Here is a 26,543-nt window from a genome sequence, read left to right on the forward strand (position 1 = left end):
AGGATTCTTTCTAATGGCACAAATCCCAGATGATTGTGTTTGCTATCTGCTGCAACCTTAGCTTTCATTTAATCTTTTTTTTAAAGCCAATTACTTCTAATGCAAACCGCACACACTTCCCCTCCCCCTCAAAGAAAAGATTTTATAAAAGAACTGCTAAACACAACGTATAAACTGCTGTAAGGCACAGCAAGAAAAAGGCTCCAGTATCTTTAAAATAAATTTGGGGGGGGGGCAGTAGGGTTCAGTTTTTCTAGCTGAGGATATGGAAAACAAAGGTCACAGCAATGGGCTCAAGCTCATGAAAAGCAGGTGAGCAGTCTGGAATGGGCTCAGCACAGCAGAGGTTCAAGCATGTGGGCCTCGGAGTCGGGCAGAGCTGGGTTAGTCTCTTACTTGTTTTGTGATCTTACTGAGGTACCTTATTTCTCTAAGCCTCAGTTTCCTCCTCTGTAAAAGGGGGAAATGGTAATACTGAGATCACATGGGTGCTGTAAAAATTATGTAAGGAAAAACTTGTGGTGGCACAGAATGAAAGGTCTCGCCAAACTTAAGCTGTCCACACACATGTAAGTACATTGTGAGATACGGCACTGAGAAAGCATGATATCCTTATAAGAAATGAGGGCACAGAACATGTAGGTCACACTCAATAATGATGGCGTAAATTCCTCATGCTTCACCTCCAAAGTTAAAGTTCACAAAGAAACAAAACGGTAACGGGGGTAAAGCTCGGGAACCCCATCCTACTATAGCTAAGGTAAAGGACTTCCGTGAACAAGGCCTTGACGTTTGAGGAATTCAGCATGGATTGCGCCAGGTGTTACACTCCTCAGAGAGTACAAAATCTTAAAAATGTGAGATATAAGGCACACATATAGATGCTGTGTACCTTCTCCACCAATCAAAATGCAGACTTGTTTCCTGGTGAATCTGCCTTATAATTCCCAACACAACCTCCAACGAGGCTTCAGCTTCTCTAAGCCAAATGCAAGGGCAGAAATGCTGAAGAATTTAAGTCAGGTACCCTTCTGAAGATCCCATGAAAGTTCGATTCTTTCCCCAATCCGGCTTAACAGAAGCCAAGCACCATCCTCACAGTTTAAGGCTCTTGAAAGCCTGTTGATGCTCTGTATCTAAATTGCCCTGAAACAGATCTATGTCCTAGAGAAGTGGCAGTGAATGCCAAGAGTGGACAAGGACAGGATCCTTCTTACACGAAACCTTACATAGTCTTACGTATTCCTTCTAACCTAACATACTTCTTCAATACTGAATGAACTTTTGGTTTAAGAATAATGGATTTTAGTATTTTAAAGGTTGTCCCCTTCAGAACAGAAAAGTTCGAGGAGTACCAGAAACACATTCTGCAGAATGAGTTTCCCTTCATTAACCAAGGAACCCATGAGAACAAGAACTGGCAAACTTTTTCTGTCAATAGCCAGTCAATTTTGGGCCCGGTGGACTGTGCGGCTTTGGGTGCGCCTGCTCAGCTCTGCTGTTCTGTGTATGGAGAAAGCCACCACAGACGATCAGTAAAGGAATGGCTAGGGCTGTGTTCCAATGAAACCTTACTATGGACTCCTGACATCTCAATCTCATATGTTTTTCACAGGTCGTGGAATAATCATTTTCTTTTGAGTTTTTCTTTCAATGATTCACAATGTAGAAACCATTCTTAGCTAGACTGCAGTGGGCTATAGTTTGCATTAAAAGAGCTAAGGAGTCAGAATCAAGGGAAAGGGATCCCTGTTGTGGGAGGGCCTCTAGGCCTCCAGGGGGTCTTTTAAGTCAGTGCAGACTTTAGAGGCAGAGAGTCACATACATGAACTGTCAGCAAGGACACTGCCCACTCTCAATGCAGTCCTAACTCTCATCCACAAAGCATCAAGTGTGGGTGACCTGCAACGGAATCACCTGAGTGCTCTTTAAATGAGTATTAACAAAGTTCTAATGCAGTGAACTTCGATCTCACTGATTCCCATCTGAGGCTCAGTTTCCATCTCCACTTGAAATGTAGGCAGAATGCAGACCCTTGTACACCCACGGAAGAGGTCAGAAATGGCAGCCTGGCTTGCCTCAAAAGAATGTGCAGCTCACATACAGGCTTCCATTTTGGGGGAGGCAAGCTGAAATCCATGTAAGCAGGAAAATGAAAACCAAGAGAAATGATATGCTGTCTGGGACATGCTTCAAAATAATTCAGTGTGGGGAATGGGGAAGAGATGAAACAAGATTGGGTCAGGACTCATTAGTTGTTTAAACTGTATGATGGATACAACAAGGCTCATTAAAATGTTTTCTGTACTTCTGTAGATTTCAAATTGTCCGTAAGAAAAAGGGGAAGAAACAAGAGAGAAACCCTAGTGAAAAACAGAAATGTTCTTCACTTCAGGAAGAGGGTTTTATGCCTATAATGCAATTACTTTTACAGTACTTCACACAGATACCTATTTGTTTTCAGTAACTGGCTATGAACATTTTTTCCCTAGGAAAGAAAAATTTGGTATTGATATGTTGACTCCATCTGTGTTGATTGAGGCTACCCACCTCCTAGTCGGTCTTTTATTTTCTTTTCTTTTAATCTAGCTGCCTATAGATGCCAACAAACCTTTTTCATCTTGCCCTAGGCTCAATTTATGTCATCGTTATTATGACAGGGAAATCACCTGTCATCAAGTGTGGCTATCACTCTGGGTTGCCATCCTACTCCCTTGCCTAAACATCACAGATAAGAGAGGTGGTGTCCTGTCTGCACTTTCTGGAAAGTGTAAATGGAGTGCTAAACTCAGGACAAAGCAACAGGAAGTGCTGAAAGACAGCCTGTGGTCTTCCCTGGGGCCATAAAGCCTACCTCCCACGGAGTAGGTACCTGGGGGGGTGGGGGGTCACAGTGGAAAATTTATCATTTGACTTCTTAATCCTTGACTGACTCAGTTTAATTTTTCTAAGTAGCCCAGTTAATTCATTTTGAGCTGCAAATATTTACTGAGCACAAACGGTGCAGAAGCTGAATATGCCTCCATCAGCAATGCGCCTGTCCTCTGGGAGCGGACATTCTAATGAAAGAGCCACCACATAATACGTACTTTTCAATGGTGACAGGCTAAGTGTTTATTGGAAGGAAAAGTACAGGCTACTTTGACTGTTTTACAACAGGTGGCTTAAAAGAAGACAGGGATGACTTCCCAAAGAAAATGTCATTTTTCCAACTCTCCTGTTGACTCCCACAATGACACTATTTATTTTCTAAAATCTGCCATGAAATTAAGGCATTTAACATTTTCATTTTTTAAGGCTCTCTATATGTTCAGGCACTAATACGGAAACCTTAATCAGTAACTTATACCAATTGATTTCATCTAAAAATAATTTTGTTAAATGTAGAATTTCACAAGTCAGCTTTGGAAAAGAGGGTAATTTGTCTTCTGAGTTCAATCGTTTGAAAAAAGTAAAAATTATTATCCATCTTTTCCCACCCGGATCAACTCTGTTATCAACTAATATTACAAATTACAGAAAACCAAAGGCAATAAAAACAGGAGGATGCAAACAAAAAATAGGCTGACCACTGAAAGATAACTGAAATTTTATCCTAACATGTGCCAACTTGTGTCAATAGGAAGAAAAGGGATGATATATTAGCCAAACCACAAATAATCTCACTTCCATCTAAATCAATAGTTCTAACCTCTCCCACAGCATTGGCCCTTGGGCAGTCTTGCCATGAGGGAAATGGCCAAACTAAGCTACAAGAGGACAAAGGAAAAGACAGAAATCCTGGCTTGGCAGTTTTGAATTTGGGGGTCAGAGATACATGAAGGACCCTTGCGAATTCAGGAGAAGCTGTCGACACTTGCCCTAGAAAGTAGACACGCATACTTTTACCCACCGTTCCAAGGCAACTACGACCATCCTGAAGCCCATCCAAGTCCCAGACTAAAATCCCCTGACCTAGATAAATATCGAATTCAGAAATCAAATCGAAGATTTTCAGCAACTGAAAGGGTTGAAAGCAGTAGGATGCACAGCGTCCTTGTCTGTACGTTATTTGACATGCCCCCCAACAGCCTTGAGAAGCGGGTACCAGCATCTCCTTTTATAAAGAGGGAAAGCTAGATGCTGAGAGGTCAAACGACAAATGCAAGGTTAGGCAACCTGCTCTCACACCCAGCTTTTTAACCCATAAGTCCACACTCATGACCCGGCCCAGTTTTTTAACCCATAAGTCCACACTCATGACCCGACCCAGGTTTTTAACCCGTAAGTCCACACTCATGACCCGGCCCAGGTTTTTAACCCATAAGTCCACACTCATGACCCAGACGAGAACTCAAGGAGTCTCGTCCATAGTCCTAGACCTCTTCCAACATGAGAAGTTTCTGATTTTTAGTGCTTCAACCGTATGGTCAATTTGTCTACATTTTCTTCTCAATTTAACCTCCTTGCCAAGAGGAATTAGCACAGATTTAGTTCCATACACCTCTTCTTGGAAGGAGATAATCCTAACCAAAAACAAAAGGTAACTGTCCAATAATTTTTGATAATTTTAAAATGTATTTTCATTTCTTAAACAGTCCAACAGGAGCTGTTAGACAAAGCCCACTACATGAGTGCTAAATGTTCTCATGCCTGAATTTTAAAACTGTCTCAGAAAATCCATCAAGTCACAAATGAATCAAGAACTGACTGAATTAAAAACTTCAGTCTCTACTCAAAACAGCCAGGCAGAATTTCAGCCATCCTGGCCCCTTCAGCATCCTCCGAATGGTTACAGTACAAACCTAATGTAAGTAAAAAGAGCACCTTTAATAATCACTCATCATTTGACAGGTCAGAAGCATACACAAACAAATCTATGACCCCTTTTTGCCTCAAGAAGGTAGTTGAGAGATCTTAGATCCTCATGGTAAAATCTGACGAGTATGTCCCAGCAAAAAATAATAAATATGGCAATAACTGGGTTCAGGCCACTAAATTTGGTTGGGTCAGTCCAGACCAAGTTACCCAGTGAAACACTAATATACTTACTCATCCTCTATTGGGGAATTACCAATAATTAGCACGCTGTTTTCAAACAGATTTAGAAACCCTTTATGGGAAATGTATCCACACCCAAAGAATAAAAACTAAGAACAAGAGTGGGTCAGGTCCTCTAATGCTCTACTCCAACTGCTTCCTATGAGAGTTGCCACCTAGTGATTTTAATTTTTTAAGCTCAGGCGGACTGCCAATTCAACACTAAAACCGGACTAACAACTGATTTTTCCTATTGCAACATCGCCAGCCAAGTCCTTTGCTTTCCCTCTCTTTCCTTCGAACTCAAACAGCGATTCTCATTTTCAAAATCAACTAATTTGCTCTATAATCTGTTCCAATTGGAAGTTCTCACAGAGCTGCCACTGGTATTACTCTTCCTGCGAGTGCCAAGAGGCCAGTTCAAAACACCAAAACAGCGAACATGAAAAAAAGAGAGGCTCTAAAAACAAGAAGTAAATATGGAGACAAGAGTAACAATGGGCCAACTCTGGACTTTAAGACATTCAGCTCGCCAAAGTTCTACCTATTCTTGGGCTCTGGACAATAATTATGTAGAAGTAAATGGCTACACATGAGGAATGAAATTGCACTGAGGAATATAAACTCAGTATTTTGGACACCAAACCTAATGTAAGGCCTTGTCCTTACTACCACTGAAAGAGCAACTTAAATTGAACCTAAAGTCGACTGGCCTCCAATCCTTTTGGACGGCACTGTGCCCAGGCCTGGCACAAGCATTAGATAGAATAGTTGACTATTCAAAGAAAAATAAAATCTGAAAGAAAAAAGAAAAAGTCTGACAATTTCTAGATACCTGACCTTTCATTTGGAAACATACCTTTAGGTACAAGTATTTCCCTAAGTATCAGTTTTATTAAAAATTGACAATAATTAGACACTGGTTTCACTAACTATGGACACTAAACACTTGTTTCACCATATAAAATTCTGGACCTTTTCCTGCCCTGATCTTGGCAGCTCACACACAAAGTCTGACCAACTGCTCCTTAGTTGTGATGATTCTTGTGAGGCATCCTAAACTTTGTAGCTTAAATCCCATAGAAATAAGGCTACACAGATAAAGCGTTATCTTTTCTAAAAAGTTTGAAATCAATCTTGATCGCCAGCAGAAAATTTCTGGGGGCAAGATTTCCTTTCCAAAGCCTCCTAAAGCATTCGTGGAAATGCTTTCGAAAGCTATGAGATTCCTCTCTCCACTTGTGTTCGTCAGGAAGAGGGTCCGACCAGAAGGGATTTGGTTTAAACTCACTGCCGGTCCCCAAACCTTATCACTGAGCAATGCAGCTCATGCTGCACCAAGCCAGGCCTCGAGGTGAAGGGTTCCAGGACGCTCCCCATTACAGAAAGGCCCGGAAACCAGATTTTCCAAACGTTCCGCTCTCCCCCTTCTTTCTCCTCAGAAAGCAGCATCTTCGCGGGTGTAAGGAATGAGTAAGGTAGGATAAAGTCCCCCACCCGGGCGAAGCGAGCAAGGAAACTTCCTCAGGGCTTGCAGAAACTCCAATGGGGGACTGGACTCACCTTCGCGACAGAGCCCCATGACTTCGCGGTTTTTCCCAAACTCCTTGAAACTTTCATCCAATTCCGTCCCTAGGAGATACACACACACAGGAGGAGGGGAGAGGCAGATCAGTGGCCGGGAGTGTGACGCAAGCTCACGCACGCACGGAGTAGGTGCGGGCACCTCCGCGTACCCCAACCGAGCGATAGCATCTCTGACCCCCGGGGGGGCGGGTCACGGGGGGGGAGGGTCAGAGGATGAGGGACAAGGGGGGACTTGGGGAAGAGGAGGGCGTGGACACTCACCGTCCTTCCCAGGAAGTTTGGAAGCCTCGACCCACAGATTCCACGACTGTCCCAGCATCGCTTCTGGACTGGGCAGGGGCCTGCGCTCCCCGACGGTCGCCATTGCGGCGGCGGCCGAGGTGGAGGCGGCGCCGGGGCCGCCGTCCTCCGGCCGGAGGCGCCGCGGCGGCGGCGGCGGCGGCTGCGGCTGCCGCTGGGGCTGCGGAGGCTGCTGCTGTTGCTGCTGCCGGGCGGCCGCCGCCGCTGCTCCGCCCGCTGCCGCCGCCGCTCGGCGCGGCTCCCCCCTGACGTCATCCACGGCCCGCTCCGACATTCTTTCCGCTCCTACAATGTAACAAAAAAGGGGGAAAAGAGTCGCGCGGGGGCCGCTTTTAAGGAGGCGCCGGGGAGTTCCGGCGGCGTGCGCGGCCCGCAGGCCGGGTGGGGCGCGCTGACAGCGCCCCCCGGCCGCCCAGCCTTCCCAACCCGCCTCCTCCCGGGCGCAAAGTCCGCGGCGCGGGCTCGCTTTCGCTTTCGACTCCCGCGGCCCCTCGGGGGAGGGGACGAGCCGGCGGCGGCCCGCCACCGCGGCACAGGGTCCCTTGCCGGCCTTTGCCGCCGAGACCCGCACGGAGGCCGGCGCCCGGAGCTGCCTCCGTCACGGCTGCCCGCGGCGGGGAGGCCCAAAGACGCACCCCCGACCCTCGGGCTGCCCACCCTGAGGCCGCTCGCATCCCCGGGCCGGGCCCGGCGGCCCCGCTCCTTCCTTCCGTCCGCGCGTCCGTCCGAGCTGCGGCGCCCGGCCGGCTCCCTTAAGCAGAGGCGCCTCCCGCCGCCTCCTCCCCCTCGCCGGTCCCTCCCTCTCAGCTCGCTCCGGCGAAGTTTGCACGTCAAGCCCCCGGAGTGGAGCCAGGGCGAAGTCGGAAACGCAGCCACCTATGGAGGAGCCGGCCGGCGGGCCCCGGGGCACCATCGAGTGTTGTCGCCGTCGGGCCCTCTCACCCGGGGGTTCGGACCGGGGCGCAGGGGCTGATGCAAGGAGCACTCCGCTCTCCGCTCGCCGGCGGCCGCGCAGCTGTCAAAAGCATGAATGGCAAGCCGCCGCCTAATGTGTAGGAAACCACCGGCCGGCAAGGAAATGCGGCCCAGGTGCCATCCCAGGTGTCAGCCTGAAGCCTTGTGTTTGCCCGATGCCCACCACTAGAGGTCACAGCATGCGCCCTGGGAACTTCTCGTCTAGCAAAGACCATGAAATCAGTGTAAGATGGGGAGAGAGAGACGGAAGCAAATCCGTGTACGTTTCTCTATTTCCCTTTTCACTGCCCCCATAAGTGATTTGTTCGCCCCGAAAATTAAAACAAAACAATCTTGCCATTTTAAAATCGGACTCATTTTTAATTCGAGTTGTTGGTCCCTCCCTCTTTATGGTTGCCTTTGCTTGGGCAGGGCGGGAACCCAGGGTTTGGAGAATATACAGCATTCCTAGATAATGTGTCTAGAAGATAGTGTTTTGTCAGATTTTGTACACTAAATTAAGCACTAGCCCACAAAATTTAGCACCCCTCCCCAACACACACACACACACACACACACACACACACACACAGGATGTAAAGCTTTTGCGTAAGTGATAGGTAAAGATAGCAAAATAAAAGGCTGCTTAATGAACTAAAGCATGTGAAGTACTTGAAACAGTAGCAGACCACACCAGCCACCTTCAATAAGTGCTCTGTTGTTTCAAACTGATGTGAGACAGAACAAGAATTTTGATCATGTTTCACATGGCAATAATATCAGCACTCCTGTGGCACATGTGTCACACTTGTTTGCTTACAGGTGCTTTCTCTAGGTGGGGAGGAAGAGGGTTTCATGTTTTTTATCTCGAACATCTGTTGTGATAGAGGTAGCCAATTTCTCTGCTAAAGAAACAAAGTCCAACTTGCAGAAACAAAAATGTTTAAATAAGAGCAAAAATTAAGAAGGAAATGTGATTGCAACCTAAACTTAATGCAAGGCTCTTATAAGATAGGGTTTCCATTGAAATTTTACAAGCTTTAAAAATACACACATACACACACACAAACACACTTTTTTATTTTAAAATGATTTAGAAATAATGGTGTATAACTTTTCCTGGATTGAATGCAAACATAAGTTCCAAAAAGTGAAATTATGCATGCTTCCTGTCCTTATCTAAGAAGTAGTAAAAACAGGGGCGCCTGGGTGGCCCAGTCGGTTGAGTGTCTGACTCCTGATTTCGGCTCAGGTCATGATCTCAGGGTCATGAAATGGCGACCCACTCCAGCTCTATGCTCAGTGTGGAGTCCGCTTGAGATTCTTTCTCTCCCTTTCCCTCTACTCCTCCCAGCAGTCACACACTCCCTCTCTAAATAAATAAAATCTTTAAAAAAAAAAGTAGTAAAAACAAAATAACCAAAAATGGTGGAAATTACTGGAAGGATAAAAAATCATTTTTAAGGCTTTAGCTTCCTACGTGAGTTATCAGTGAGAAAAACACCTGGACAAAACATATAATTCCCTTGATACTAATAGGGTTCCTACCTCTTAATATAGGCCCTCAATATTGGTTGGAAGAGGAAGTCCCCAGTGCACTTTCAACTTTTCATTCATCCCAAATCACTGAAAAATTTGTAGAATTACATAAAAATGTCCAATTTCTGTTTTCCTAGATTAAAGCACAGTTTATTAATTGCTTTGAATTTTGTAGTTCAATGTTTAAGATAAATGAAAATTTGAATTTTAATGTCATTTGGAGCTGCCATTAAAAAAAAAAAAAGCTTAGGGCCACCCAGCTAGATAGATACCAAATGGAGCTTGCCTGTTTGAGTACAGCCCTTCTGATCTCTGAGAGAACAGTGTGAGAACAAAAATAAGGGAAAGAATGGCAAACATAAGTACAGACTGACTTCCCTAAAACACTGCTTGATTTCCCTCTTTTTATATGTGAAAATCCTTCAAGATTCATTAATATAACCTCTAGCCAATGGGCTCAACATGGCACTTTGTAATACTTCACCTTCTGTGCTTATTTGTTGCTCAATACCTTTTTTTTCTTCACAGTTTTTGAGTGGTTTAATAAAGAAAACACAATAGGGCTTTAAGTGAAAAATACTAAGTATCCTCTTAGCATTATGATAGTTATTAAGAGAAACTGTTACTAATAACGACTATCAGTTACTGAGTACCTACTAGGTGCCAAGCATTGCCAGAGGTACCTTACTGCATTATCTCAATTAATATTCAAAACTGTATAAGGTAGAAGTTGTACTACTTGCAACTTACAAATAAGGACAATGGAGGAGGGCTCTGGAAGCTCGGTGCTATGAATTCTTTCTGGGTCCATCTACTGGCTCTTCCATTTACAAACTGTGTAACCACAGCAAATGACCAAACCTAACTTGTCTGCACTTCGGCTTCCTAATATGTAAGATGGAGATAAAGCCAAGCTTCTTCTGAGGAAACGATCCACAGAAAGCACTTGGTACAAAACTTAACACAAAATAAACCCTATACATAAGTGTCTAATATCAAACTAAGCAATCCAGATCAATTCTTACCTGTGAAATTTATTTGAATTTAAAGTTGAAGAAGTGCAGTCCAAAAGAGTAACAGGCAACTCTTGGCAGCCCCCCACCAATTCTATTCTGCTGCAGCCAATGCATTTTACTACACTCTCTATACCCATAAGTAAGTCCTCAATCCTTCCAGATTCTGATATCCATACTTGGTATGGGTTTCCCAATAGTTCAGTTGAGTCACCAAAAAGGTCAAAACTGGTAGCTGAGAAAGTACAGTGTTCTGATATGCAAATTTGGGCAACATTTCCAAAGTACTCCTTATAAACAGGGCATCGTCTATAAATAAGAGTACAGCAGAAAGTCAAATTTTACCTACCAGGCCATAATAAAAAAAACCTGATGACTTCTTACCTAAATACCACCCCTCCTTACCCCAAGAATATAAAATGAAAATTACCAATACAATTTGTATTCATTTAATATAGTTATTTTAATATAGTAGTGTCCCTTGTATGCTAGCCATCAATGTTCCTGCCAGTGTACTGATGATGTCTGATAGTGCTGAGGATTCACTATCCATCTGCACAGATAAATGACATGTTTCATAAGGTTTGAGTAACGAGGACTCAATTTATCAAATACTTCCTGATTGCCTAACACATACCTGGTGCTCGGATCAGCACAAGGTAAACACAACATAGTAATTTTGCTAAGGACCTGAGAAGAATAACAAGTGGGAAAAAAAATTTATCAACATGCTCTTATGCAAAAGGCTGTCACCACCAATTAGGCCGTATGTGGCTTAAGAACTAGGCCGTCAGAAGTGAAATGCTGCCAAATTCTGATCATTTCATCCCTTCCAGGGATGTATTTAAAATATGGCCTTACTTCACCATCCAAATTTAGGGATGTTCCCAGTAGGTGCCAAGGGTAACAAGGTCTCTCTTTACAAAAAGTATTCTTTGCACAGCAGATTCACTTGTAAAATGCTTTGTTCAAAGGCCAAAGGCATCACTAAGTGAAAAAAAATAGAAGTTGATCTTTTCCAGTCTTTAAATTTGGTTTAATGTAAAATGGCTGAAACTGTCCAAAACTTCTAAGATGCAAGACCCCACACAACCAGCCATTTTATTTGGAAAAACAAAACAAAACAAAAAAACCCCACTGGTCCCACTACAACATTTTAATAAACCTGAAAACCAGTAACTACAATATATTTATCTGTGCAAATTACAGGGTTGGCAACAGAGATTCTCCATTATCAACCCCAAAGGACTGTAGTCATTTGAGTAACAAGAAACTCAGATCCCCTGAATTAGGAATGTGTCGGCTTTGGTTTTTTTATTTCTCCTAAAATTGGCTGAGTCTTTATTCATCTCCTCTCTCCCTCCTCTGACACCTCTCTCTCTCTCCCCCTCTTTCTTCTCCAGAGCCAGGGCTCTGCTCTCTTCTGCATGTGGGGTTGGCAGGCAAGGACCCTTTAACCATGCTCCCTCTAGTGAAATACTTACAGCCTGTCATGAATACCTCTATTCCAGCAGGGGGAGAACAGTGGAAGGAGGAAACTGAATTCAGCTCAGTAGCTGGCAAGGCTGACAATCAAGTGCAAAATTAGAAATAATAAGGATAGCCGCAAAGGTGGAAACTTAAAGATGAGGGTAATTATCTTTTTAAAGATTTAACCTGTACACGTATTCATTTTACAAGCTGTCTCAGTTGCCAAAAAATTCCAAAATTTTGAAATGTTTTCTTAATCACATGTGTAAGCTACAGGCGAATTCTCCCAAAGAAACATTCACCAGTAATAGCAAACTATTTGAAGGAAGAGAAAATTTTAAATACAATATAATAGGGGTGCCTGGGTGGCTCAGTCAGTTAAGCCTCTGCCTTCAGCTCAGGTCATGATCCCGGAGTCCTGGGATTGAGGGGAGTCTGCTTCTGCTTCTCCCTCTCCCTTTGCCCCTGGCTCATGCTCACTCTCTCTTGCTCTCTCTCTCAAATAAGATCTTTTTAAAAAAATACAAAATAATAAGTTTTAACTATAAACTGAATAAAGACCAAATGTTTCTAGGGATTTAACACTGGCCTATAATTTTAAACTACTAACAAACTTGATTTAAAATCTTCACTTAAAGGCTTTAGGTAGTTTAAAAAAGGGGGGGTCTAGAAAAAAATTTATGGGGAACAATGGAGAGGTGAGACCAGCATTTAGCTATAAAAAGAGGCTGACTATATAAAGTTCTAGTGCACTGCCTCAGATATAATAAAATGCAAAGGTTAAACACATTGTTAAAAATAATTTCCTAAGTCTTCTTTCTGCTGACACAGCTTTCACTAAAGTGACTGTAAATATCACCACCTTATGGGCCCAGCAGTTAAGAACATGAGTTCTAGAGCTGGTCTGCCCAGCCTGAATCCCTGTACTACCACTTACTAGCTGTGTAATTCTGGGGAAACCATTTAACCTCTCTGCACCTGTTTCCTCATCTATAAAATTAATAAAACAGGAGTATCTACTTTATGAGGAATATTAGCAAACCTCACAGGACAAAAACACCCTGTAAGTGTTAGCTATTTTTATTAACACCGTGTCTGTCACACAGAAAGTCCCAATTTTAATCTACCCACGCTATACTATCAGGTCAGTCTTGCAGAATGAAGAATGGCTTTAGTTATGTCAGTCCTCACTCTACCAGTTTTAGGGGCTCCCCACTGACCACTGGATTCAATAAAACCTTCTCTCCTGGCACTCAAGTCCCTCTCAAGTTGGTTCCACATCACCACGGCCACAGTGTTCCCTCCAGCAGGTACTCTACAGTCCAGCCAAAATGACTAGTCTATGGTTTTGAACACGCTCCTCACTCCACAGCCCGATGCCCAAGCTTTGTTCATAAAGGTCACTCTATTTATAATACTTTGCCTCCCTTGGCTTAAATCCTACTGTTCAACCAAGTCCCTCCTTAAACTCCATTTCTTTAACAAAATCTTTCCCGATTCCTCACACTAAGCACATGAGAACTCATCTCCACCTTTAAATCACAGGACTTCATGGATTGGGGTTAAGAGTACCTGCTCTGCAATCAAGGTGGCAATGAGATATACACTTAATCTTCCCAGGGATCAAACGTTTGCATTCCCAACATAAGGGTGTCATTGGGAGCTTAGAATGTACCTACCCACGAACCGAAGATGTGTGGTGGCCAGTTCCCAAAGCTAGTCAGCAAAATGCCTTAAGGCTGAACTCCAGGACTAACAGTGCAGGTGTGTTAGTACAAAGGGAAGGAACACCACATCTTTCTTCCTTCTTTCCTCAGCAAAGTTCCAGCTCTGAGCAAAGTCCTAGATTCCGCAAATACAACCTCCCTGACTTTTCCCCATTGTTTGTGTGCCTCCTGATCCTGTAGCCATTTGAGTTTGTACTGTTTCCCAAAGGATAGACTATTCCACAAAGGCTTGCATCCCCTGTCCACCTCCAAAATAAAACCTTCCTTTTCTTGGCAGACATAAATGGCATGCAGATTTAACTATTTTTCACTAAACATGTAAATGAATGAACACAGTTTTCTGTCTTCAACCCCTTATTCTAACACGTATTCTCTCATACAGAAGGGGAGACCTTAACCCAAATGATTTTCTAGATGTGATGGTCCCTAAACCTTTCTTCCTAGAAACACACAATGACTGCATCCCCATGGCCATTCTGATTTTAAATGCCACAACCTATGAAAGAAGGCAAAGTTTCTGACATTTTAACCTATTTAACCTATTTTAGCCTTTTTTGATTAATGTAAAATCTGCAGAACAGAGTTCTAGAGCTGGTCTACCCAGGTTGAATCCCTGTACTTTACTTTCCACCATAGCCTCCTCCCCACCAAACTGTTCTAAGTAAAGGAACTTCAGCAGGGGCAGAAAAACAGAATTGAAACAAAATTGCTACTGGTGAGGAATCTACCTTTGCTATTTTCCAGAGCCTCCTGCCTCTCTACACTTCAGAAAACAGGTATTTTCACAAAGCATTAGGATTTTTCCAAATGGTTTCTGTGGGGAGTGGCAGCAGAGAGCAGCAATCATATGTAAGTGGTTAGTAAGCTGGAATCCTACTTACCAGGTATTTCTTAAAAACAGAGCCAAATAGATAAATTGGGCTCACCAAAACCATTATACCTTTGTGCTTCAAAGGATACCTTCAAGAAAGTAAAAAGACAACCCACAGGGAGAAAATTTTTGCAAATCGTGTATCTAATAAGGGACTTGTATCTAGAATGTATAAAGAATTCTTACAATCCAAAAAGGGAGGGGGAGGCAAATAATCTAATTTTCAAAATTGGCAAAGGATCTCAACAGACATTTGTCCAAAAGATAACACAAATAACCATCAAGCAAATGGAAAGATACCTAATATCATTTTTCATTAGAAATACATATATGGGGGCACCTGGGTAGCTCAGTGGGTTAAGCATCTGCCTTTGGCTCAAGTCATGATCCCAGGGTCCTGGGATCAAGCCCTATATCAGGCTCCCTGCTCAGCAGGGAGCCTGCTTCTCCCTCTTCCTGCTGCTCCCCTGGCTTGTGCATGCACTCTCTCTCCCCCTTTGTCATATGAATAAAATCTTAAAAAAAGAGAGAGAGAGAGAGAAATACATATAAAATCCACAATAGATATCAATTCCCAACCATTTGGATGTCTATTATCAAAACAAAACTGAAAATAACAAGTCTTGGCAAAGATGCAGAAAAACTGGAATTCTTGTACATTGTTGGTAGGAATGTAAAATGGTACAACTCCTATGGAAAACAGTTTGGCAGTCCCTCAAAAGGTTAAACAGATTTACAATAAGATCCTATAATTCTGCTTCTAGGTATATACTCAAAAGATTTGAAAGCAAGGACTCAAACAGAGATTTGTGCACCAATGTTCATAACAGCATTACTTACATTAGCTAAAAGGTAGAAGCAATCCAAGTGCCCATCAACTGATGAATGAATAAAATTGTGCATATCTACACAATGGACTATTATTCAGCCATCAAAAGGAGTAAAGTACTGATACATGCTACAACATAGATGAGTAGATGAGCCTGAAAAACAAGCTAAGTAAAAGAAGCCAGACACAAAAGGCCACATATTATATGATCTCATTTATATAAAATGTCCAGAATAGGCCAATCTATACACACAGAAAACAAATGGGTGGCTTTTAGGACCTGAGGGGAGGGGAAAATGAGGAGTTACTGCTTAATGGAAATAAGGTCCTCCTTTGGGAGTGATGAAAATGTTCAGACCTACATAGAGGTGACAGTTACACAACACTATGACTATATTAAAAACTATTAAATGGGTAAATCTGTGGTATTTGAATTATATTTCAATTAAAAAAATTTTTTTAAAGCCAGCATTAAACTTGGAAAATTTCACACAAAATTCCAGACTGACTTCTGAAAAATCTCTACGATCTCATACCATTGGCCACAAGGTCCCTCAGGACAACCATCAGTGGGAGCTGAAACTTGTCCTGGAGCCCATCTCTGCCACTGCCTAATTCTGGACCTTAACAGGACAGGTTTTGTCTCTGCCTCAGTTAGGTTCTAACAGAAGGATTGTAACAGTATCTACACTTCATCTATGCAGTACCGTAACAGTATCCTACCTTATGAAGCTGTTACAAGGACTCAATTATGTAATATGCTTAGAACAGTACTTGTCACATAGTAAGCACTCATTGTTAGCTTTTATATTTTATGATACCTCATCCTCTTTGTAATAGAGGTAAATAGCATTTGCTTTTCATTTTTTGTTTGTTTTTACAAATGAAGTCAGCATATAATGTAGCAGTCCAAAAGAAAGAAGTGGAAAGAGAGCCAAGGTAAAAATTTTTAAAAGCAACATGCAAAATACCGTACATAATATGTGCCTATTTTTGTGAAACAGTAATAGTGATAAAGATGACAAGTCTATGCATAGAAAACAGTCTAGATAACTCTGGACTTAGGGGGAACAGGAAGTGAAAGAATAATTAAAGGGACTTTTTATTAACATACATATTTATATAATGTTTCAATTCTTCCAGCTTTATTGGAATATAATTGGCATATAACATGTAAGTTTAAGATGTGCATATTTTGATACACTTATTGCAAAATGATTACAATAAGATTAGTTGACACATCCCATCCCCTCACATAGTTACAAAATTTTACCAAGTGAATAGCAGTTATCACAGACTGATAAGGCCAGAAGCTATTTATTTTGCTTTGAAACACAGAAGCTGGGATTTCCAAAGTACCAACCTCTCTTCAGTCTCATTCTTTTTTTTTTTAAGATTTTATTTATTTATTTGACAGAGAGAGAGAGAGCACAAGTAGGCAGAGAGGCAGGCAGAGGGAGAGGGAGAAGCAGGCTCTCCACTGAGCAGGGAGCCCAACATGGGGCTCGATCCCAGGACTCTGGGATCATGACCTGAGCTGAAGGCAGCTGCTTAACTGACTGAGCCACCCAGGCGCCCCTCTTCAGTCCCATTCTTCCTCATGGAATATACGCTGCTATACCTTACAGCTGCCAACAGAAGAGATTCTAAACTCCTTGGCTTAGCAGGCAACACCTTTCATTACCTGGCCCAACATCCTTTTTCCAGCTTTACCACCCATCTGTCCCCCTTACAAAGTCTCCACTTGAGCTAAACAGGACCTAAAAGATATCCCTCAAATGTTTTTCTGTGTACCATTCTTTTTTCTTTAATTGAAGCAAAATTCACAAAACATAAAATTCACAATTTTAACTACTTTAAAGTGTATAACTTCGTGGCCTTTAGTACATACACAGCATGCTATAACCATCATCACTATGTGGTTCCAGAACATTTCACCACCCCAAAAGGAAACCCTGTACCCATTAAGCAGTCACTCCCCTTCTCCCATCCCTCCTCCAGCCTGTAGAAACCTCATCTGTTTTGTCTCAATAGATTTGCCTATATTAGATATTTCACATAATTAAAACTACACAATATGTGGCCTTTTGTGTCTGGCTTCTTTCAGTTAGCATAATGTTTTCAAGGTTCATCCATGTTGGAGCACATATCTATAATTTATTCCTCTTTATGGCTGAATAATATCCCACTGTGTAGAAGTACCACAATTTATCTGTTCATCAGTGATGGACATTTAGGTTGTTGCTACTTTTGGGCTATCATGAATAGTTGCATGCCATTATCTTTCCCTTCCTTCAGCTTTACCAGCTAAACAAAGTCAAGCTTTCATGTGAGTTTCAAATCAACTCTTACCCTCCCCAATGGAGCCTGCCCCGAAGTTCTCACCCTCTGAATTCCTTCTCCACTTCTATAGGTGAGGTAGCAAACTGTCAGCAGATGGCAGAATCCCAGACTTATTTAGGTTTACTCAAACTGTTTTCTTTCTTAAATTAGTTGCTATCATTGAAAAACTCAAGGAAAATAATTGAAGTCAAGTTCAGTTCCCTTAAAAATGTGCCTGGCTTATTATAATACCCACAGCCTAACTGGTTTTTACCCTTGCCCCCTAGAGCCTATCTCAATATAGTGGCCACAGCACTTTTATTAAAACAGAAGTCACAGGGGTGCCTGGGTGGCTCAGTCGGTTGAGCGTCTGCCTTGGGCTCAGGTCACGATCCCCAGCGGGATCCGGGTCCTGGGACTGAGTCTTGCATTGAGCCTGCTTCTCTCTCCCTCTGCCTGCCACTCCCCCTGTTTGTACACACGTGTGCTCTCCCTGTCAAATAAATAAATAAAATCTTTAAAAAACAACAACAACAAAAAAGAGAAGTCAGATCAAGCCATTCCTCTACTCAGAACCTTCCAGTGGCCTTCCTCTCCTCCCAGAATAAAAGGCCTGGGGGATGGCCTTTAAGGCTGTACCCACTGGTCTTGTACCTGTCTGACTTTATTTCCTATCATTCTCCTGCCCGCTCATGCAGCTCTGGCCCTCTCCTTTCTCGGAAGGCCCAGGCAGACTCCCGCTTTAGGCCTTTGCACGAAATGTTCATTCCTTCATCATTAATGCACAGATCTCACCTTCTCAAAAAGCCTACTGTGACACCCTATTTAATGCTGCAACTCCGCCCCTCATCAGCACACCTGGTTCTCATTACCCTGACCTGCTTTTTCTAACCAATTACCATCATCTAGCATACTATATTTACTTACTAGATTTTCTATTATCTGTTTCTTGCCATGAAAAAGTAGGTGGCACAATGGCAGGGACTTTTGTCCCTCTGATTTACTAATTAATCCCCAATGCCCAGAGAGCACAGCATGACACGGGTGGGCACTCAAGAAACACTTGCTGCATGGGTACTGGGCCTATAATCAGCTGGCATTGAAAAGGGGCTGCCCTTTCAGACTGGTCATGAATTTGACAGTTCCTCGCAGTTCTACCTGGCCCATTTCATTCCCCTACCGGTCTGGACTTGAGTTTGTCACACTTCTTCCTGAGGACTTGTTTGTTATGCTTCTTCCTTCCCTGCCCCTTGTCATTGACTTCCTGGTATCAAATTAATCTTTCATCCAAATACTACTCAAAAAAGAATAAGTCATAATTGTAGCCTGTGAAAACCACCTCCTATTCTCTCTTCCTCTTCAAGGACAATCCCTCTGCTCACAGTAGCAGCTCAGTGAACAACTACAGACTAAAGAGCTCCTTTAGCATTTCAGTCAAATGTGTTTTCTCTCTACCTCCCCTCTGCCAGTTGCTCACCACCATCTAGGAAAACGCTGCTTCTCTGGCACTTTCCGGACATTCCACAATGAATGCCATCCTCTGTGATGACTTTGATGATCCCTGAAGGATACTTCTGAAATGCTGGCCTCTCAGCTTTAGGTCAGAAAATTTTAAGGGCCCCTTTTGAAGGTAGAGACTTCAGAGATATCCAGTCACTTGTTCTAAGCACCTAAACAGAACTGCTACATCCTCCCTGAAGCTCCCGTTTCTGTTTGTAATGTTCAAAATGTTATCTCTAAGGATGAACGTTCATGTTGTTCAAAATGCTTCCATCTTTGCTACAGTTGCCTAAAACTGTTTGAAGCCCTGCATTTGTTGCCTAAATATACAAGTTGATCCATTTCAGAAGCTGAAACTCCTTTGGTCTTCCCTATTTGGATCATGTTCAGTTTTATCCCTCAGTGACTCATCTTAAACTGCATCTTAAATTCAAGCTCCCTCATTCCTTTCAGGAGTAGATGGGAAAATGGATTTTGTTTTGTTTTGTTTTAATAAAAATTCCTCCAGGAATTTTTTCCTCTTTTTCACAGTATGTGAAACTTACCACCCTCCTCCCCAAATATTAAATGCACAATGGCAAATATGTAGTGAGAAACTCAATTAAGAGTCGCTTCTATTTTTGTAGTGATCTAGGACTGCTCATGAGCACACACCGCCTGGCAATCTGGGCAAAGGCACTGGGCCCAGAGCGTGTGTCTGAAGAACTCCTGCCTATTTTAAAATTTGTTTAGGATCTTCCCTGCCCTGAGCAGCTGGGTCGGCACTGCTTACAGAGAGAAGAAAACAGGAGTGAGGGAAAGTGGAACTGAACAGAAACACAAGAGCATGTCTTTGGATAAATTCCTAGAAAAAGGTAGATAAGAGATGGAGGGTGGGAAATGTTCCTATCTCCAAAGTCCTCCTACAGTGTTAATAAGTTGGGGGTGATTATTTAGCACTTCTTCTTTTGACAAACACACACCAAAAAATATTATACTCTTAAATTCACTGTCATTTCATATTACTAAGATCATTTCAGGGTCATACTGGAGATCTTACTCAGATACCTGGAACTTTAATTTATGATAGTTTTATCATCCTTTGGTAAAAGTCAAACTCTGTTATAACCAGAAGCGCTGGATTTATTCGGCTGTACTATGTTGGGACAGCCAGTTACCTTTTCTTTGGAGGGCAGGCCAAAATTCTGATCGATTTACCAGTGGATCTTCATCTGCTATGATTGTGGAAGTTCTTTCTTCTTAATTCCGTTCAGATCTACAAAAAGAGAAAAGGGAAAAAAGGATGAAACAATGGATAAAGCTAGTCAGGAATCTACAATCTCGTTCGCTGCCAGATGTTCCAAAATTATTTTATGTCTTTTGAAATGCCAAACTGTTAAAATTAGAGGCACTTTACCAATTTCACAACAAATGCAATTCAGTTGTGTTTTCTTTTTTCCTTTTTACAGTGAATTTAACTGGCTATATTTACAATAACCTAAGAACAAATGACTATTCAATGTGTACATACAGGCAGCCTCCTGGGACTTAAAATCATTGTGTGTAATTTGCCACTAATGACTTTTCACTTAATTTTTGAAGTGGTTATTCAGAAGGCCTGCTCCTATGAAACCTGTCAATATCACAAATTTAAAACACACACAACACTGAATGAGATTATTATTTGGAGAGCTCACTCTGTCCTTTATTATTCAGCAATTTAAAAAAAGCAATTCATAACACTACAAATAGAAAACAAAAACTCAATTAAGCCATCCTCCTAAAACGCACAAGGGAATTATGTGTTTCATCACACACATATTTTCATAGTCATGCATACATATATATTTCAAGTAGAATGTGGTTACTATTAAAATTAATTTGGAGAGGAGCACTGAGTTAAGGAGTCAAGGGATTGGAAGCTAACAAACTAGAGTTTGAAATTAAGCCGGTTTTCAAGTCTGACATGCAGCACAAGAAAAAGAACAGCAAAAACAGGTAATGATACGCTATGAAGCAAATGCTGTCAAGGTGTAAAGCACAAGGCAGGGTGATTTCATATGAAAAATTCACTATTAATACACTTCTCTTCCTATGATCCTTATAACCTATATACCAAGGATGGGTAGTAAGAAGATTGTTTTTGCTTAATTTTTATTTACTTTCATATACTCTAAGATAGTAAGCCAAAAATTTCTATGGTCTGAGACACTAATAAAGCATCTCTGAAAGTCAGCAGCTGAAATTCTATACCATGTTTTGAACATGTATTCATAATTATCTTTATTGGCTCTTAAGTTATTCCTGGATCATATCCTTTCCCTCTCCCTTTTTAAAACAGTTTGTTTCATTCATCCACAAAATGTTATTCAGTAATGTAAGCATTCAGTAATCATTCTTCCAATCTTTATAAGCCAGATGTTTCTCTTCCCTAGATTTCTAATTCCTTCCTAGTCTCCTATCTTTTAAAAGTTTTCTGATTTCCATTTTAGTGTTCTTTTTCTGCCTTATTTCCAATAAAAGCCACTATCTTGCTTAACATGTCTGTCCTGAGCCAAAATTCATTTCTTTGCATCCTAAACACTTTTCAGCTATGCAAAATCACTCAAAGGAAGCTACAATTCACCAGGATAGAGACAGCCAATAAAGATGTTTGGTTAGAGATAACCATTCAGCCCACTCACTGCCAGGGATTCCTTCAGAGCAGACTGAAGGTGAAACAACACTGGCATCAGATTAAACTCTGTGCTTGATAGGATTTCATTAGGTCAAGCTATTTTTCCGTTTTCCATCAGGACACTCCAGCCTTATCCCCAAAGCATGCAAGGAAGTCATCAGATCTGGGGTGCCGTGAGATCACCCCCAGGACAGCATTTACCTTTAAAAGAACTCACCATTTACTAGCCTGCATACCTTAAAAATGCTTTAAGGGAAACTCTTATTCTTAGAGGAAAAAAAGGTAGTGGCAGTTACTAAAAATAAGCATTTAAAAATAGCAACTTCTCTTAGAACAGGGGGTAGAAAGACAACTATCCTATGTTTGTATATGTTCTCCTTTTTTATCTTCACAAGAACACTGTGCTCAAAAAAGCTGGTGTTAGGGTCCCCATTTTACTAGCAAGGAAACAGACTGAGAGAGGTCATAATTTGCTCAAGATTGCCCAGTAAATAAATGGTTTGGAATTGGAACGAGAATGGAGGCCTCTGATGTTATTTAGTTCCCTTACCAGTACACCAAACTGCCTAAACAGCAACTTAATTTTGTCTTGCAAAGACAAAGAGATACTGTTTAAAAGGTAGACTGGAGAGTATTTTCGAAGAATAGAAACATAAAACTGGACAGATTTTATTCATTCACCACCTACTATGTAACATTCAATAAATAGAATTTTTAATAAGATAGTTTTTAAATGACAGGCAGAGATGGGAGAGAAGTAAATAAAAAAGATATAGGGACGCCTGGATGGCTCAGTCAGTTAAGCATCTGACTCTTGGTTTTGGCTCAGGTAATGATCTCGGGGTCCTGGGATAGAGCCGAACTCGCATCGGGCTACATGCTCAGCAGGGGAATCTGCTTGAGATTCTCTCTCTCAAATAAATAAATAAATCTTTAAAAAAGAAAAAAATATGTAACTGGATTTCTCCAAAATCCTGAGAGATGCACACGTTTATATACTTGGTGGGGGGGAGGGTAAGACTGTAGAAGATGCCTTTCTTCTCTAGAGGAGCTGCCTAGCTCATGGTGACTCTTTTTTCTAAGTACTACATAATTCTCAACTCCCTGCCAAATGATATTTGTATTATGCGACTCCAAACTCCTCCTCTGTTTTGGCTGAAGTTGGACACATGACCCAAACTAAGACATTCCATTTGTTCTCCTTGGAACTAGAATTTGGAATGAAGAGGGTCTACTCTGGTCTCGGCTGCAAGCTACCCCCATGCACTCTCAGTCTGTAAGAAAAAGCCAGTCAGCAAAGAGAAGAATAACACATCCTGCTTAGAGAGAATCCAACCCAGGAGGCCATGAAATCCCAGAGGAGAGACAGGGAACCGGTTGGTGGTGGGGGGGTGGGGGAGGGTTGTTCTTGGACTTTCCTGTCCCAAGTATGGTCCTCCAGAGGCCCAAAACATTTCCTTTCCCAAGGGTTTAAGAATCCCACAGACCTGTAAAGTAAATGGCTCCCCTCTTCTGAGCTTTAATGTTAACTGATTCTTGATAAGTACAACAAAAATAATCTTGCTCAAGACAGTAAAAACTTTTATTTTAAAAAGGGCAGATATCACCAGAATTTGTTGTAAAAGAAGGGTCTGCGAAATGCCCAACGGTTCAGAAAAATCCTCTCATTATCTTTAAACAGAGAAAAGCCCACAATGTTACATGAGCAATGTTCTATCAACCTTTATAGGGAAAAGGACTTATTTTCTAGGAGAACATTTTTATGTACTTGTAAGATTCTGTGTGAGCCTCACTATAATCTGGATCAGTTATTATACAGTCAAGTCTATCAAAATTAAACAAAAATGTACTGACCATGATAGAGGAAAGAAAACCAGGCTAAACTGAATCAGTCTTGTATCGAAGTGTAACCATATGAACTTTCTTTTTATTTCTTAAACCTTCTTAAAATCTAGAAGCTTGAACCCCTAGGTACCCTAGGTGCTTGGAGAGGGCATGCAAGGGAAGAGAAGAGGGGAGAGAGGGTCCTGCAAGGAGGGCAATACAAGTTCTGACTGGATCTCTATCTTCTAAGTTAGAACTGAGGGGAGGCTCACTCCAATCACTCCATTCTGCACATGGAAAGAATGACTAGCAACAGAGGTTTGCCCCGTTTATTCAACAAAAACATGCTGAGCATGTGCTCCATGCCAGGCACCGTGCCTGGCACCAGAGCTGACCATGTATTCAGCTGCGCAGCCTGGACTGCACGTTTTTCTCTCCACTGTTTGACGCTCGCTGCAGAGTCCACAGGCCTAAAACAGGTCACTTTATTGTCTGTTACTTTAGCGATCTTAGAGGAAAAACGGAATTTGTCGCTAATATTTAAAAGGTGGGAAGGCTTACATAAAATTCCATTATTTCCTTTTTCTCTTGGAAAGTTAAAAACTGTGGCCACCAGGGGGCAGCTCCCCTGCATGCGGGATAACTGGGATGCCGTCATGGGCCACCCCTTGGCACTCACTGGGCACATTCTTTTCAAAGTTCCCACCTGGCTGCATCACTTGTTTTCCTTATACACCTATCTCCTGTGTGTGACCTTAGCCTATGCGATAATCCTCAGGCTCTTCTCCCACATGAAACACCACAGACCAAACATTTTCAAAAACAGATTACTTGTCCCCTGTAATTCTCCAAAAATATGAATTAGCGTGGCCCTGAGTTTACTCATTCTCTTCCTACCTTTCTCCCTTACAGGCTTTCTCCCTGGCAAAGCAAATTTAAGAATGAAACTCTATACTCCACACAACCAGACTTTTCAACGGTGCTTCTGGGTATCCACCTCCTCAAAGGTCAGCTGGAGTGTTCCCACCTACTGAGCTACAGGGCCTGCTCTCAGGGTCACTCCACTGAACACCAAATGAGAGTATGAAAACATAACTGCTAAACAGGGAGCTGAAATCGCTTACTAGTAAGGACTCCCATACCTCTGGCCTAGGTTTCAAGGATACATTTTAGTCTCCCGCAGTTAGTCATAGGGCTTTCTTGACCCTCCGCAAAACTGCGTTAAAGGAGCCTCCATTTCCTGCCAGTGCCTGGCACCAGCCCCTCCCTTCTCAGGAAGATTTCAGTGTAGCCATCCCTCACTTCCCTTGCCATTTCAGGTCACATGGCTCTCCTATCTCGAGCCCCTTTTCTCCCAGGCTTCACTGAGGTTAACTGCCCCCCTCCTCTGTTTAACTGAGGGGTAAGCCATCTGTCCATCAAGCGTGACTATAGTACACTATTTCACCATTAGCCTAAAGGAAAAACAAAAAGAATAGTAAAATTGTCAATAAATCTCCAATTTGTGCAAAATACTTGCTCAAGTCAGTAGATTTGCAGGTCTATTACAAAAGCACAGGATACTAACAGCAGCTGACATTCACTAAGCACTAACTGTGCGCCCAGTTTCAACACACAGTAAACCCTTTACATGCATTCTCACTTCATCTTCCCAGTTCTATGATGTAGGAACTTTTATGATCCTCCTTTAGCAGAGAAAAAACTGAGACTTGTGAGATGAGGCCCAAAAGGGGCAGAACTGTGGCAGCTGCATACTAACGTGGAGCTGAAAACTGTTCCTTCTACTGCTACCCTGCACAGCAATTCCTACCTGTTTCTCCCCACCTGCTGCTCCTACCACCCTACACTCCTTCCTTCCTACCTTCCAAGTAACTCACAACCAGCCTTCAAAACAAACTCAGATAAACCTCTTCAGGTTATCACCCCTCCCTGCTTCAGTAGGCTTCTTCAAGGCAGGGTCTGCAACATTTCATCCTTGCATCCCCAGGGCCTGATATGCTAAGCGTTCATAAAACCCTGCTGAATAGAATTGAATTCAATGGAACTCCAGGTTCTAACAGCTACCCAACCACTGAAGATAATGTGGGCCTGGGGGGAGGGGTGTGTGTGTGTGGCAGTTGGGGGGGGGGGGGTGTTCCTGCCTTGTTAAGAACTTGCAATTACGCCTGAGCAATATGTAGCTGTTCTGGCATCTACCCTCACTCTTCCCAGCCAAATCCACCTATCGATGAAAAAGGGGAAGGAGGGATGAAAAGTAAAGTCCATGACTCCTGTTGTCCTCTTGATAGGGGAATTAAAAAGTCTGTGATGTTGACAGGGAAGAGGGGAGCCTAGGAGGGGCAGAAAGGGTTTCTCCCCCAATATTCAGCCAGGGGGACATTAATCTCCTGTTACTGAAGTAGGGTTATAGAATTCTAAAATCCACACAAATATACTCAGTCAAATCCTCCTTTGCTACTCTAACACAGTCCTTTAGAAAAGATGTCAAATAAATGAACAGCTACCAAGTATTTCACTCTGGAGGCATACTTATTAACACTACCAATAACAGTAACAACTTTTACTAAATGTTTACTCTGGGCCAGCCCCTGTGCTAAGTACTTCACATGCACTGTCCTGTTTAATGTTCACCATAGCTCTATGAAGAATGTTTAGAAGTGAAGAAATGGAGGTCTAAAGTAGTTAAATGGCTTGCCTAAGGTCACTACCAAATGGCTCATAGTAGAGGCAGTTGCTAGTGGGATAAATATGTAATTTTTATTGATAATGCTTGCAGGGTTTTGTGGTTTTTGTTTTTGTTTTTTAATTCTTCTACCCTTCCTCTTTAAGTAAGGCCACCTAAATAAAGGCAGGCTGGGCAACCTACTACAACTTTCCTGGCTTTTCGAAAAGATCCAGGGGCAGTCCCTCCTCTTTAATAACCCTTTCTAAA

General features: G+C 42.3%; 1 protein-coding gene across 2 annotated transcripts in view; it reads right to left on the minus strand.

Annotated features, from left to right (window-relative positions):
* ATXN7 (ataxin 7) overlaps positions 1 to 26,543 on the minus strand; it is a 134,161-nt gene that overhangs the window by 80,708 nt on the left and 26,910 nt on the right. For both annotated transcript variants that reach the window (XM_088027706.1, XM_028110428.2), the window contains exons 2-4: positions 20,289 to 20,386; positions 6,868 to 7,191; positions 6,583 to 6,651 (exon numbers count right to left, since the gene is read on the minus strand). In XM_088027706.1, the coding sequence (XP_087883832.1) occupies positions 6,583 to 6,651; positions 6,868 to 7,180 (382 nt within the window). In that variant the 5' untranslated portion in view covers positions 7,181 to 7,191; positions 20,289 to 20,386. The remainder of the gene's footprint in view (positions 1 to 6,582; positions 6,652 to 6,867; positions 7,192 to 20,288; positions 20,387 to 26,543) is intronic.

The sequence above is a fragment of the Eumetopias jubatus genome, unplaced genomic scaffold, assembly GCF_037043125.1.
Source record: "Eumetopias jubatus isolate StellerSeaLion01/CBP00866 unplaced genomic scaffold, mEumJub1_p1.0 scaffold_1, whole genome shotgun sequence".
NCBI classification, from domain to species: domain Eukaryota; kingdom Metazoa; phylum Chordata; class Mammalia; order Carnivora; family Otariidae; genus Eumetopias; species Eumetopias jubatus.